This window comes from Eleutherodactylus coqui, chromosome 1 (assembly GCF_035609145.1).
Source record: "Eleutherodactylus coqui strain aEleCoq1 chromosome 1, aEleCoq1.hap1, whole genome shotgun sequence".
Lineage (NCBI taxonomy): Eukaryota > Metazoa > Chordata > Amphibia > Anura > Eleutherodactylidae > Eleutherodactylus > Eleutherodactylus coqui.
In genome coordinates, this window is record NC_089837.1 from 453,405,448 (window position 1) to 453,421,204 (window position 15,757).

Sequence of the window (15,757 nt, forward strand, 5' to 3'; positions counted from 1 at the left end):
TTTAGCTTTGCCCTTGATTTAAACCTCGTGTAGAACTGTTACCGTGTTTCCCTGAAAATAAGATACTCTTATTAATTTTTGCCCAAAAAAAGGCACGGTGTCTTATTTTCAGGGGGGGGGTGACTTAATACTCACCTAGCAGGCACCATTTGGGTCCCTCTCACTGGGCTGCAGCGCTTCGGCAGTCTTCCGTGTAGTACTCTGCGCTGAGAGAGCATTCTCTTTCTAGAAATCGCAGCCATTCAATTATCATTCAATGAATGGCTGTGATTGGCTGAGGCGGCGTTCCTGAACCAATCCCAGCAATCTCTTGCTGGAGGCAGGTGTAAAAAATCGGAGTTGGGCTTATTGGGGTAAGTCTTATTTTTGGGGAAGCATGGTATGAATAAGGCTTAGATCAAATGGACCCCATGATACCACATGAGGGTTAAATCAGATAAAATATGTTTTAACCAATTCTTAGTTTTCTTGCTCTTTCTGTATTCATATGGTATACAGTTCATTATTACTTTAAGAGCTTTTTATCCTATTTTACCTGCTTTTTTTTATTATTTTTGATCCTCACAATTGGGCAGGGAAGGGGGCGGTTGTTTTCAACTTCTTTCTGCTGGAATCTTTTTCCAGTTTAGAGTAAGGGGGACTAAAAGTACAGAAAGGCCTAAAGAGCGAGCATAACAGTCCTTTAGTGGCTTTTTCCAGCAATGCAACAATTTTATTTTTAATTACACCAATGCATCTAAAGGCAGAATATATTGCAACTCTGTTTAGTTCTTATCAAAAATACTGTACAGGTTGGTTTTTTTTTTGGGGGGGGGGGGGGTTCTATGTGCAGCTCCTATGCACACAATGGGGCTGATTTATCATAAGCAAATATTTGAAGTCAATTTTTTTCTGCCATGAGCTTCTCTGTGCAAGATGCAAGAAATTTGGCGTACATTGTGCGACAGTTTGATATATTTGTTGCATTTTACACGGTAAATAGACTTCAATTATGTTCAGTTATGCCTATCATGATAAATCAGCCCACAACACTTAGGCTGCTATCATACCTGCATTAGGGCTCAGTTTAGGGTTTCTGTGTCTTTGCTCAATTTTTGGAAACTGAAATAAAACTGAAAAAGAGATGTTTGTTTTGTTTTTTTCCCCCCCTGTTGACTTTAGTGGGGTTGTAAAAAAACAAAAATTCTTCCGTTTTTGCTTCCTTTTCGTTAGGTTTCCATTTTTATTTTCCCGTGTTTACTTGATTAATTAAAGAAACTTGGATGTAAAAGTGCACGTGCCCTTTTTAAGTTTGTCACCAATCTGCTTGTTTTTACTAAAGTTTTGTAATAAGCAATTTCTGGAAACCCCTAGCCTTCTGTATGAGTCATTCCTGCAGGTTAACGTACAGCGTCGCTGCATCCTCTGCACATGTAGCCGAAGCAAACTGGAAGCAGTACTGCTAGCTTTTACGTTTACTCGTGTTCATCTCTGTCACACAACTGGTTTCCATTGATTCTGTGTTGTCTGAAATCTGTATTTGTAAAATTGTTTAAATAAACTTTCAGCAGATAAGTGTCTGGTTATTCATCGCGAATAGTGACCTGGTGTGAACATGTACACAAAGAGCTGGATTTACGAAAAACTGTCTGAGGAAGCACAATTGTAATGTTGGCTGTATTGGGACAAATGAACTTATTTCACATAACAAGCAAGCAGTTTTGTTTGCTCATTAGTCTCCTGACCTTTGGCCCTTTTACACCGCCCAATGATGGGACAAACATTCATGCCTGATAACACTGGTCAGCAAATAGGGGGGAAAAAATCAGTATCTGGTTCGGAAACAGGTTGATTTAACTAATTTTGGGGTGCTGAATTCAGTGGAAGAATCAGATTCTATCACGTTACATTCCTGAGATACATAGCACTACTACATAGACAATAATACAGTATTGAAAAATACTGTCTGGTTTTTAAATACAAAAAAAAACTCAGTACTGTTTTTCTGGTGATGTATTTGTGAATGAAACTCAAAAAATACCAATATGCTGAGTTAGGAATGAAAAGAAGTGCTTCATGCAGATAACAACAAACACTAAACAGCAGTACAGATAGGCTCCTGTCGGTAACCTTCCTGCTCAACTACGCTGTTCTGCCATCTAGTGACCAGTTTTAGAACTTCATCCACTGTGTATTTCATTCAAATGAAGAGTTTAGCTTGGTCATTGATTTAATTTTATATAAATAATTCACCAGAAAATAAGCGCAAACACATCTTTTTTTAAAAATTGAAAATCTAAGTTACATAAAAACCTTACGTGATACATCATTTCTGAAGGTAATTTTGGATTCTGCACCCAAAAATCCATAAGAATTGATATCGCACACCAGATGGAAAAATGCTGTTGAGCAGTGTAATCGGGAGATGCAAAAAGCCCTTTACACAGAAAGTGAGAGACTTCATTTATGTAAAAGTAAAAATTCCATTCTATGGGCCCTTTTACATACACTGAGAGCAGCCGTTTAAATGCACACCGATCGAGATTGATGCTCATTTAAATGGCCTTTACACAGGCAAATATAGGCTGTATTGGGGACTACTGATTATTCATCTCCAATCCAGTATCATTGTTGGCAGCACATCCACTGTTCACCTGGAGAGATGTACCGCCAATAATGGTCTTATGCTGCAGAAAAAAAGTTTTAGCTGACAAACAAGCATTTGCTTGTTCATTGGCACATTTAAAGGGCCCCGTAATCGGGTGGAGGTTCGTGCCCCATAAGTGGCATTTTTTAATTATACTTTTTTTTTTTTTTTTTTGGTCATACAAAGATGCATGTGGGAAAAGGCCAGAAAAAAAAAATTGCCAGAACCAAAGCATGTTTCAATCTGCAAACCCATGGACCTACAGTGAGGGGAAAAAAGGAGCTTTCATATTTTGCTGGTAACATGCAGCAAACGTCTGAATGCAGTATGTGTGTGTGTATATATATATATATATATATATATATATATATATATATATATATATATAATTTTTATTTTCATTATTTTTTTTTTGCTTTTTAAGGCCACTGGTGGTGTTCCATAAAAGACTGTGCAACCAGCTGGTCCTAGACAAAGATGGCCTTGCCGCTGACTACCTGATGCATACTGTGTATATTATGCATCAATAGCCTTAAGAAACTACATGCTGCTCTGACTCAAAAGTCATTCCATGTCAAGTGGTCTAAAACAGTCCTCACCTTCATATCTTAGATTTGAGAGATTTCTTTTGATACTACGGGCATGTAATACACTAATTTTAAACAAAATCTGAGATCTGAAGGTAGAGAGCATTAAACCACTTGACATGGAATGACTCAAGTCCTTTGGGTTCACTTACAGAGGCATACATCGTCCACATACTATGCATGTATTTTTCATGCGTGTAATACATGGTGCTAAAAGCCCATTGATTTCTATTGGACCAATCACGCCTGCCTCCCCCCCACATGCATATTACGCACCAATATAGGCATTTAAATTCCCAGCAAATATGCATACATAATAGTATTTACTGTGTACTGCATATTTTACCAGCATAACATGCAGGACACACACCTGTGTGAGTGGGCCCTTTTTATGGTGGTCCACTGTTTTGAATACTGCAGGGACTTGCAAATGCAACATGGCATCCAGAAATTTATTCCAGTACAATCTGTGCTCCAACATCCAAATGGCACTCCCGTCTGAGCCCTCCCATGTGCCAAATCAGCCGTTTACATCCACAAATGGGGCATTTTCATAATCGGGAGAAATTTGGTAACGAGTTGTGGGATATTTTTCCATTCTTGCCTCTTGTGAAAAATTTGGGTCAAACCTACATGGCTCTGAAAAAATTGTAATTCATTTTCAAAGCCCAATTTCAAAATTTCAGTAGGACGAAAACCCATTATTCCCCTATATGAATTTCTTGAGTTGTGCTTTCCAAAATGTGGTCTTTTAACGGGTGTTTCTTATGTCTTGGTACATCATGGTCTCTACAAACCGGAAATGACGCCTGGAAAGTGTCCTAATAACACGTAGGCCCCAATATCCACAGTGCTCCTTCATGTCTGAGACCTGTGTTTGAGTCATGTTGCACACTAGGTCCACATGTGGGGTATTTCTATTCAGGATAATATTGAGTTTTGTTCGTCTGTTAACTCCTTCTGTTACAGAAAAAAATGTATTAAATTGAAAATCTGTCATACATAACATGGTGGGAAAAAGACCTCGGCGAAACACTCTCTGAGGAAGATTGGAGTCAGATATGGGAGTCTACTAACAGTAGCGCCAGAAATATATTAATCCTAGAAACGTCATTTAAAATGTTGTTTCTCTGGTACTTAACCCCAGATCGAGTAGCCCATGCAATACCCGGACGCTCTCCCAACTGTTTCCGTCGATGTTTAGTTTCGGGAGATATGTTCCACATCTGGTGGTCCTGTCCTCGGATTAGGAAGCTATGGATTTGAGTTTACTCCCTAATATATTCAGTCACAGGTCACAACATACGTAAAAACCCTTGGGAGGCGCTGTTAAATAAACGCATAAGTAATATCTCCCCGACTCTAGGAAGCTAATCTCCTTTCTTTTTCTGGCCACAAAACAAGTCCTGGCCCGTTCATGGCGCAAAGATTCCTTGGACTTTACCAAGGTTAAGTCTACCAGGGTAGACTGGTACCCAATAAATGAAAAACTGACCTCTATTCTAGCCGGTAGACATGAAAAACTTTTTTAAATATGGACTCCATGGCTAGATTACTCCTTCCCCTCGCAAAATAATAGATCCCTAACCTCCCTGTAAAAAGAATACTACATGCCTACTAAATTACCATCCTACAACCAGAGACCGTCTTCTGTAGCATCCACCCCATGGGAAAAACTCCCCTTCCCTATCTTTTCCCAAGTCTTCCCTATCCCCCCCTTAATTCAGGTTAGGCCATGGCCAGGCCGTTAGTATTCTGTTACTCTAAATCACATGTGTCAAACACAAGGCCCGCGGGCCGAATCCGGCCCGCTGCCTTGTTCAATGTGGCCCGCGAGCATGGCCGGCATCGCATGCCGACGGCCGCTCACCACAGCAGTGAATACCAGCGGGAAGGTGGGGGCCGCGGCTCCCCCGCTGGTATTCAGTCAGCGGCGCACAGTGTAACATCCTCCCCCTCCCCTGGTTCCGCGAGAGCAGCAGGGAGGAGGCGTCGGACGTGCACATTGACGTCACAGTGTGCAGCTTCAATCAAGGAGCGCGACAGTGAGCAGCGGAGCAGCGGGACTTCTACAAGGAGGACGTAAGGAGAGGAGGGTGGGAGCAGATATAGATATAGGCAGAGTGGGGAATAGGGAGTAAATATAAAATTAGGAACAAATTGGGGGGGGGGGTGAGGACAGAGGGGAACAGATTGAACACTAGAAATCTCTGCAAACCAGAGGAGAGAGAAGGGAAGGAAAGGGAGGGGTTTCAGTGGCATAGGAACACAGGGGGCGCTATTACTTCTGGGGCTGATATAGGGAATACTATTAGTAATAGTGTCCCCTATATTGGCTCCAGTAGTAATAGCATTACTGCGGTGGCCGCTGTAGGGGCCACTATTACTGCGGTGGCCGCTGTAGGGGGTCATTATTACTGCTGATGCCTCTGTAGGGGGTGACTATTACTGCGGTGGCCACTATAGGGGTCACTATTACTGCGGTGGCCACTGTAGGGGTCACTATTACTGCGCTGGCCGCTGTAGGGGTCACTATTACTGCGGTGGCCGCTGTAGGGGTCACTATTACTGCGGTGGCCGCTGTAGGGGTCACTATTACTGCGGTGGCCGCTGTAAGGGTCACTATTACTGCTGATGCCTCTGTAGGGGGTCACTATTACTGCTGATGCCTCTGTAGGGGGTCACTATTACTGTGGTGGCCGCTATAGGGGTCACTCTTACTGCGGTGGCCGCTGTAGGGGTCATTATTACTGCTGATGCCTCTGTAGGGGGTGACTATTACTGTGGTGGCCACTATAGGGGTCACTATTACTGCGGTGGCCGCTGTAGGGGTCACTATTACTGCGCTGGCCGCTGTAGGGTTCACTAATACTGTGGTGGCCGCTCTAAGGGTCACTATTACTGCTGATGCCTCTGTAGGGGGTCACTATTACTGCTGATGCCTCTGTAGGGGGTCACTATTACTGCTGATGCCTCTGTAGGGGGTCACTATTACTGCTGATGCCTCTGTAGGGGGTCACTATTACTGCTGATGCCTCTGTAGGGGGTCACTATTACTGCTGATGCCTCTGTAGGGGGTCACTATTACTGCTGATGCTGCTGTAGGGGTCACTATTACTGCGGAGACCCCTGTAGGGGTCACTATTACTGCTGATGCCTCTGTAGGGGGTCACTATTACTGCTGATGCATCTGTAGGGGGTCACTATTACTGCTGATGCCTCTGTAGGGGGTCACTATTACTGTGATGGCTGCTGTAGGGGTCACTATTACTGCGGTGCCCTGCTGTAGTGGTCACTATAACTGTGGAGACCTCTGTGGGGGTCACTATTACTGAAGAGACCTCTGTAGGGGTCACTATTACTGCGGAGACCTCTGTAGGGGTCACTATTACTGCGGAGACCTCTGTAGTGGGCACTATTACTGTGATGGCTGCTGTAGGGGTCACTGTTTCTGCTGAGACCGTTGTGGGGGTCACTATTACTACTGCTATTACTATGCAGGACACCAAGGGAGGCATTATTTGGGACACAGGTGCTAAAGAGGTGGAAGGGGTTGGCAATTATCTAACCTGCTCCTAAAAGACATAATGGTCTTTTACTTAGGTGGCACACCGTAACATTGCTGGTACACCAATTCGAAAATGTCCAGCAAGAGAAAAATAGATGCAGAAGGAAGGCAGTTTAACGAAAAATGGGAGAGCGAATACCTGTTCGTGCTTCAGGGAGAAAAACCGCTATGTCTTTTGTGTCATGAGGCAGTGTCCGTGTTGAAAGAGTATAATATACGACGACATTTTGAGACCAAACATGGCACTAAATATGGTAAATATAGTTTGCAAGACAGACAAAAAATTGTCGAAGAATTAAAAGGTAGACTGCAATCGCAGCAGAATATGTTTACAAAAGCTACAGCCCAAAATGATTCAGCGGTGAAAGCTAGCTTTATTGTGGCTGAAGAGATTGCACGAGCTTCGAAGTGTTTTTCGGAGGGTGCATTTTTGAAGCAGTGCATGCTAAAAGTGTGTGAGCAGGTGTGCCCCGATCAGATGCAGAGTTTTAAAAATGTCAGTTTGTCAAGAAACACCATTGCAAACAGAATTAATGAACTAGCAGAAAATCTGACAACACAGCTGGTTGAGGAGGCATGCAGTTATCTGGCTTTTTCGTTAGCCGTTGATGAAAGCACAGACAACACGGATACAGCGCATCTATCTATTTTTATAAGAGGTGTGAAGGCGGACCTCTTTGTCACGGAGGAGCTCTTGGATGTAATTGCCATGCATGGGACAACAACAGGGAAGGACATTTTTGATGCGGTGGAGAAGTCCATTAGTAAACATAAATTACCCTGGGAAAAGTTGGTGGGGCTAACTACTGACGGCGCGCCTGCAATGTGTGGAGAAAAAACAGGCTTAGTTGGACTTATGAAGGAGAAAATGAAAAAAAGTAACTGCCACACACCTCTGATAACGTATCATTGCATTATCCATCAAGAAGCTCTGTGTGGAAAGGTTCTGGAACTGGATAATATCATGGCCACGGTCATGAAAACAGTAAACTTCATTCGGGCACGTAGCTTGAATCATCGCCAGTTCCAGCTGTTTTTACAAGAGATGGACTCTGAGCATGGAGACGTGCCGTACCATACAGAAGTAAGGTGGCTGAGCAGGAGCGCAGTCCTTAAACGGTTTTTTGAGCTTCGAGAAGAAATTGCACTTTTCATGCAAAGTAAAGGAAAACCCTTGGCTGAGCTGTCAGATCCACACTGGCTATGTGATTTTGCTATGTTGTGTGACATAACCGAACATCTCGCTCAACTCAATCAGAAGCTGCAGGGGCGCAAACAAGTAATCACACAGATGTCTGACATGATCACAGCTTTCCTGCGTAAACTTCACCTATGGAAATGCCAACTGGACCAGGACAATCTTGCTCACTTTCCTGTTTGTCAGAGCATCTCAGCCTCAGTTCCTGGAGCTTTTTCAAGCATTCGATTGGCTACCAAAGTGAGTCGCTTAATTGATGAGTTTGATCGGCGCTTCTCTGACTTTAGAACCCAGCACTCAAGCTTTGCCATCTTTGACAATCCTTTCACCGCTGACGTCAACAGCGCACCCCATCACCTTCAGATGGAGTTGATTGATATTCAAAGTGATAGTGGCCTGAAAGCAAAGTTCAAGGATGCTAAAATCGAGGACTTTTACCGACTACTGCCCCCTGCTTTGATGCCACAGCTCCGACTTCATGCTACCCGTGTTCTTTCCATGTTTGGGAGCACCTATCTATGTGAACACATGTTTTCAATAATGAATCTAAACAAGACCAAGCACAGATCACGCATCACCGATGACAACCTCCATGCTGTTTTACGGATTGCTGCAGCACAAGACCTAAAACCAGACATAGACACACTGACCATGGGAAAACGGTGTCAGACATCGAGGCAAAAAACAAAATAGGTAAGCATTTTTTAAAACCTCAATTTGAATACATTTGAATGGTTGTGTTTGCATTTTGTTTTGTGTTCATTGTTTTGAATCACTATGATTCTCTGTTGGTGAAATCCATGGCTGCGGTTTCCATAGCAACGCTATGGAAAGCGTTCACTGCATTACCCGCGGTCGGATTATTGCCGCGGGTAACGCAATGAACAATTGCCTGTGGACAGGCAGCCTTACAATTACATTCGGCCCTTTGAAGACAACCATCAGACTGATGTGGCCCTCCGTGAAAATGAGTTTGACACCCCTGCTCTAAATTAACAGTCTAGCTTCAAGATTGCACTGGGACACTAAAAGAGAAGACTACTCAAAATTTGATTTTCAGCCATGGTTTCTCCTCTCTTTCCCCCAATCTGTATCACTGCAAACTGCTTTTGTTGCATATTAATGAGACTGTGATGCATTTCAGTTAAATGTTTATCACATTGCCCTGTGAAAGTATTAAGTATTCTGAGTTACACTTGTTTAAGGGTTAACCCTTTCCAATCTAATTTCCCTGCCATCCACATACTCCCCCGCTCTTATTTGTTTTAGGTGGGAAAACGTGTTTTGGATTTCTTGGAATTATTCATACCGCAGTATTAATAAACACACAAAAATGACCTGTTCTGATGATTTTTATTAGCAATGTTCTGAGCATTAAACATGAGGGTTTCACATCAGGAAGATCATTGATTTGTAAGAATCCTGTAAATAGATGTAGGTTTCTATAACATATTTATATAATAAGACTATTCTTTTCTAATTTCTCTAATGATAGATATCCCTGTAGTACAGAGACATCCTATAACTAAATACAGTGTGTACAATATGTGTTTCTAACACTCTGCAGGACAGCACTCTGAGGTCGGAGGCTATTCTGCAAATGTATGCTACAGTATACAGGACGGCACTCTATACTGTCTATTGTAATATACATATGCAGAACAGCCTCGGACATTGAAGCGCTGTCCTGCATACTATCAGAAATGTATTGGGCCTTGCCTGGAATCGGAGCTGTGCAGGGAAATCTTAATATCGGACGAGGTCCAACATTGGATTGGAAAGGGTTAATATAGCTTAGTTTGAAGGTAGTAGAAGCAGCATTCCTGTACTCTTATCAGTGATGGAAGCAACAGGTCACATATGATTGAATAAATTAAATGTTATGCAGTGCCAGATTCTCGTTTGCACAAGCCAAACGAGCTGGTGAGGTCATCAACAACTCGTTCACGCCCGTGCAGCCTGTTTAGACAGGCTCTTTATACAAGAATCATACAGTGGTCACATTATATGAAATACTGAACGAGACGTGTTTAAAAGGAATTGCAAGTGAACGAGCCAACGATGATTTTTAACCCTGCAGAAACTGAGCGATTCTCGTTTCTCATTGGCCCAGGTTTAGACTATTATTGTTCACTTTCGTTCATTTGAACAATAATCATTCCATCTAAGTGCACCTTTAGGCCTAATTCCCACGGGCGGATTTCCGCAGCGTTGCCCCGCAGCTATTAGGCTCTATTGAACCTAATAGCGCAATGCTCTATTTGTCGCAGGTGTAAGCGCGGACGGCTTCCATTGCAGTCAATGGAAGCTGTCCGTCACGCTATCTTCCACTGTAGCACAGCGGTAGATGGTGTGAAAACGCTTCCCCGCTCACCAACGCCTGCGTCATGTGACGCTGTGGGCGTGTCATATGACACTACCGGCGCATCAGCTCCGGATGCGGGGCAGCGGATCCCAAGGTGAGTATGGGGTCTCTGGAGGGGGGCGCCGTGACGGACTCTGCTGCGGAATTCCGCTTGCGGAGCCCGTCACGGCCGTGGGCACTAGGCCTTAGACTTTTGTAGGATTTGTTATTTTTTATTGCAATAAGGTATAACTTAGGGTATTGGTCAACCATGACTGGACACTATTCTTTTTTTTTTTCCTCCTGCTTTGCATGATAAATAAAGCTCAATGGGCTATGCTTGTTAGGCTTCTTTCCCATGAGTGTATATCAGCCGGCCGTTTTCACAGCCAGCCGATGTACGCTGTGTTGGGAGAGAAAAAATTGGTGAACTGGTGCACAAATCGAACGTTTGTGCGCCCGTTCAGACAGAATGGGTCACGCCACATATGCACTGAGACTACCATGCCGTCGCCCTTTTTCCCTTCCTCCCTATCGCAGGCTCACCGCTCTTCTCCTCCCCGCTAGTTCTTTGCAATGGGAGGGGGCTGTGCTAAGCGCCGACCTGTCCCATCTCCTCCCATTGATGGCTATGGACAAGGGGTGCGAGCTTAGCTCCACCCACTTCCCACCCCTTGTCCAAGCCAGCAATTGGAGGAGGCAGGACGGTCCGGTGCTTAGCTCCACCCCTGTCCCACCCCCTCCCATTGCAGAGAGCCAGCGGGAAGGAGAGTAGAGGGAGGGTGTTTAGCAGCCATGTGCTAAACTCCCTCCCACCTCCGGCCCAAAAGATAGTTCCAGGACTATCTTTTGGGCCAGACGTAAAAACGTTCGGTGCTACATTGCTCGGCCGGGCACTTTTACGTCTCGGGAATACGGCCATGTGATCTTATGCATTGGGAAAATGGACGGCTGATATATGCTAGTGGGAAAGAAGCCTTAGAAAAAGCACAGAGGTGACTTCACACAATAGATCACACAATTAAAAAGAAAGAGTACTGATTGATAGACAGGGCTCCAAAAAGTTATATCAAACTTGCCTGCAAGGCAACAAATGCCCAAAGATATGTCTACCCTACCCTAGCATAGTCACAGTGCAGAGACATCAGGGATGAAACTGAAAGGGAGGAGACACATTTGATATCAGAAAAAAACTTTCTGACAGTGAGGGCTCGTTCACATGGGCGTCAAAATCGCACAGAAGTTAGCCGCGCAAAACAATTGTGGCAAAATTGACAAAAAAATTGTGTGTATGGATGATTTTCCATGATCAAGTCCTTAGACTTATTAGCATTAAAATCGCCCATTCACAAGATGGGGAGCTGCATGTTGCCAAGAAAATGCGCTGCTGAGGGAGATTTTTATGTCGTACAGGCAATACAAGACCTTCAACTCACTACATACACCCATCTGACATTTTTTATCAGCACTACCTGCTGCTAATCTCACTCCCCCCTACCTCTGGCATTGTTTCATAAACTCCCTCCACCTCCCATTGCCTAGCAGTGTTAGTTAATCTCAGCCCCCCCCCCACACACACACACACACACACACCCCGCTAACATACACTTCTTTAGCACTTTTTGTCAGCTAACTGCATTTTTCAATCAAAAGATAGGTCAAGAATTTCAGTCACTGAGTTCAGTTGCTGATGTGCTATCTTGCGCATTTTTTTTTTGCATAGCTTAAAATAGTTTATCTGAACGTTTCCAAAGAAAACCATTGGTTCTTTTAGTCGCAATTATTTTTGCACGTGTGACTTAGCTGCGTAAAATCATCCATGTGAATGAGCCCTGAGGGTGATTATTAAGTGGAACAGGTTGCCCCAGGTGGTGAGTTGTTCTTCAATGGAAGTCTTCAAACAGAGGCTGGACAAACATCTGTCTAGAATGACTGAGTGAATCCTGCACTGAGCAAGGAGTTGGACTAGATGACCCTGGAGGTCCCTTCCAACCCTACCATTCTATGAAATCTTTATTGTAAGCACTATAAAAGGAACTAACAGGCATACATATGGTTTAAAATGCCAAGGATGCTGGAAGTTCAAGTGTCCAACAAGTTCCATATAGAAAGGTTAGATTCTGTAGTGTTTTAATACGTATGGTCAGTATGATACTAGTATCCCAAACGAAGTTATAAGAGCATGGCTGTAGTCTGCAGCAAAAGAGTCATCTAAATCAGGGGTCCCCAACTCCAGTCCTCAGGGACCACTAACAGGTCATGTTTTCAGTATATCCTATTGTAAGAACACCTGTGGCAATGTCTGAGGCACCGGCAATAATTATATAACCTGTGCAATACTGAGGAAATCCAGAAAACCTGACCTGTTGGAGGTCCCTGAGGACTGGAGTTGGGGAACGATGATCTAAATAGTATATAATGCAAATCTTAGCAATTCCTGCAGTTAAAATATCAACACAGCCCACCTGACATGTTTCACCACAAACATGGCATTTTCAGGGGAAAGGGCCTATATGCTCACGAGTCGGTCATTCACAATAATTAATCAGACATGGGAGGTACCCATGGTGTATGAACAGTCAATCTAAATCAGAACTCCATGAGATGCTTTGGGCAACTGTTGCCTTGCAGGCAAGTTTGATATAACCTTCCAACAGTTGATGCCTCTTGTTCTTTCTCCGATGACTATCGGTAATTATTTGGACACATGAGAGAACTCAGACCCCGGTAGCCTTATTGCCGATTCTACATTTAAAGGCATACTCCAACAGCCCCTACGCTAAGGCTAGCTGCACACAGGCATAAGTGCATTTATGCCATGTATTTGTGCAATGGGCGTTGCATTTTTGCGTGCCTCAGTATGTTTTATTGTATTTTAGAGCACGTAAGTTGAGCATATTTGCGCACACAAAAAAGCATGCAACCATGTTCCCATTGGTTGCAATGGGTAATTAGTTTAATATGCTTTTTCTTGCACATGCTGTTGTTAGCATGCGGCTCCTCCCGGGGCGGCAGGGTGCTGTGTCCAGCGGTCGGGGCGTGTGCCCCCGGCTTGTGGTCCGGCTGCCAGGGGCACGGGTGCCTGGCCGCTGGTGGCTCGCGGCACCATGCGCGCACACACATTGGTGAGTGCAGCTGCCGTGCACTAGCTCCCTTTTGATGTACTATGGGGAGTTGGCTGCCTCCCTCTCTCTGCCTCTGGGCGGAGGCTTTGGTTTAAAAGTCTGGCAGGGACTGCAATCACTGCCAGGTATTGGTTTCCTTCAGAGAATTAGCTAGTCTGCATCTGTAGGTCTCCTGACTCTGTCAGCTTGTCTGCTTCTTGTTTCTATCTGCCAGGTTTTTCCATCTGCCTCAGTATTATCAGTGTTGTTTCGTGTTGGTATTCTACCCATTTCACCCAGGTACGCCAGCATCCCTTCCTCGGTCCCTAGATAGAGTAGGGACCACCGTCCAGTTGCCCCACCTGGGGATAGCCACCAGTGGAGGCAAGTAGGCAGGGACAGGGGTTGCGGGTAAGATCCAGGGTAGTATACCGTAACAGCTGTATAATATTTTGCGCAACGGAATGTGTGGTTTCCAGCCAGTCTTTGTGTGGGAGCGACTGCAGAGGAGCTGATTTCTGGTTTGCATTTCTATTCAAATTCACATGGATTCTATTCACTGTGTATCACATGCCTCCCCTGAGGCAGCCTCCCCTGATGTGTCCAGCACTAAGTGTCCAGCAACAAGTGTTGATGCTGTTGAATGATGCAGTTATACAGCGCAGTTGGACAGTGCAGGAGACAGGTAACATGCACAACTGCCCAAAGCCTGGAGGGAAATACTCTCCTCTTTGCACTAATCTCCTTCACTATCCTCTTTTCAAGCCTTCACACTTTCCTTCAACGTCCAGCCCCAACACACTCCATCCACATCAGCCCTTCCCTCCTCTCCTCACCTATGTATGGCTCCCATGCACTGTTCAACTTCCTAAGACGCCTTCAACCCCCTAATACTGCAAAGAAACACCTCAGCCACCCACACAAATCCCCTAGCCATGTGCTCACCCTTGCTACTCTGCTACTTCTAGCTGCAGGGGACATCTCCCCCAACCCAGGCCCACCCCGTACTGTTCTCTACCAAAATGCCCCCCCTGCCCCATTCAAATGCGCCCTATGGAACTCCCAATCTGCGTGTAACAAACTCCCAACTATCCATGACCTTTTCACCAGTAAACACTTGAACTTGCTCGCCCTCACGGAAACCTGGATACAGCAGTCCGATTCTACCTCCCCCGCTGCATTGTCCTATGATGGCCTGCAGTTCTCCCACACCCCCAGATCGGATGACAGACGCGGTGGAGGAGTAGGCATCATCCTCTCCCCAAACTGTACCTTCCAGGTCATTCCTTCAGCTCCCTCGCTTACTTTTCACTCCTTCGAAGTCCACACCCTGCGACTCTTCCGCCCACTGCCTCTGCGTGTCGCAGTTATTTACCGCCCCCCAGGTCCTACCCGCCTGTTTCTAGACCACTTTGCTGCCTGGCTCCCCCACTTCCTATCCTGTGAAATGCCAACCCTCATCCTTGGTGATTTCAACATTCCTACTAACGACTCTAGCTCCTCATCTGCCTCCCGGCTCTTAACACTTACCTCCTTCCTTGGCCTATCGCTAATCTCTGACTCCCCCACTCATAGAGATGGTAACACTCTCGATTTAGTTTTCCTCCGTCTCTGCTCTGCTTCTCACTTTACTAACTCCCCACTTCCACTCTCGGATCACAACCTTCTCTCTTTCTCCATCAGGCACCCTAGCATCTCTCCTGACCCTCCTATCTATCGCACCTCTAGGAACCTCCAGTCTGTCCGCACTAAACAGTTTGCCGAAGCTATTCAGTCCTCCCTATCGCCCATCTCTCGCCTCCCCTGCCCTAACCTGGCAGCCGAATACTACCACACCACCCTCAGCCGTGCCTTGGATGAAGTGGCACCGCCCGTGACGCGAGCTGTCAAACGCAGACCACGGCAACCCTGGCTCACGTCCCAAACACGCTTCATCCGGCGGTGCTCTAGGTGCGCCGAGCGGCTGTGGAGAAAGTCAAAGCTGCCAGCAGACTTCCTCCACTTCAAATTCATGCTTAAAATGTATAACCTAGCCCTTCACCATGCCAAACAAGTTTATTTCACCTCCCTTGTCTCCTCACTATCCCACAACCCCAAACAACTCTTTGAGACCTTTCACTCCCTCCTCAGCCCCAAGGAACAGGCCCCTGCGACAGACCTGACTGCTGGAGAGCTAGCTGCCTATTTCAAAGAAAAAATTGACCACATTCGAAAAGAAATCTCTGAAAGCTGCGTGGTTAGCCCTCATCCCAGCTTCATCAGCACTGCACCCAGCACCTACTCACTATCTACGTTAGAACCAACGACAGAGGAAGAAGTCTCCAGGCTCC

At 45.1% G+C, this 15,757-nt stretch overlaps 1 protein-coding gene across 1 annotated transcript; it reads left to right on the forward strand.

Moving 5' to 3' along the window:
- Positions 1-6,854: 6,854 nt before the first annotated feature.
- LOC136605830 (general transcription factor II-I repeat domain-containing protein 2-like) lies at positions 6,855-8,672 on the forward strand. Its single transcript, XM_066588985.1, has one exon. The coding sequence runs from the start codon at positions 6,855-6,857 to the stop codon at positions 8,670-8,672; it is 1,818 nt and encodes a 605-aa protein (XP_066445082.1).
- The last annotated feature ends 7,085 nt before the right edge of the window (positions 8,673-15,757 follow it).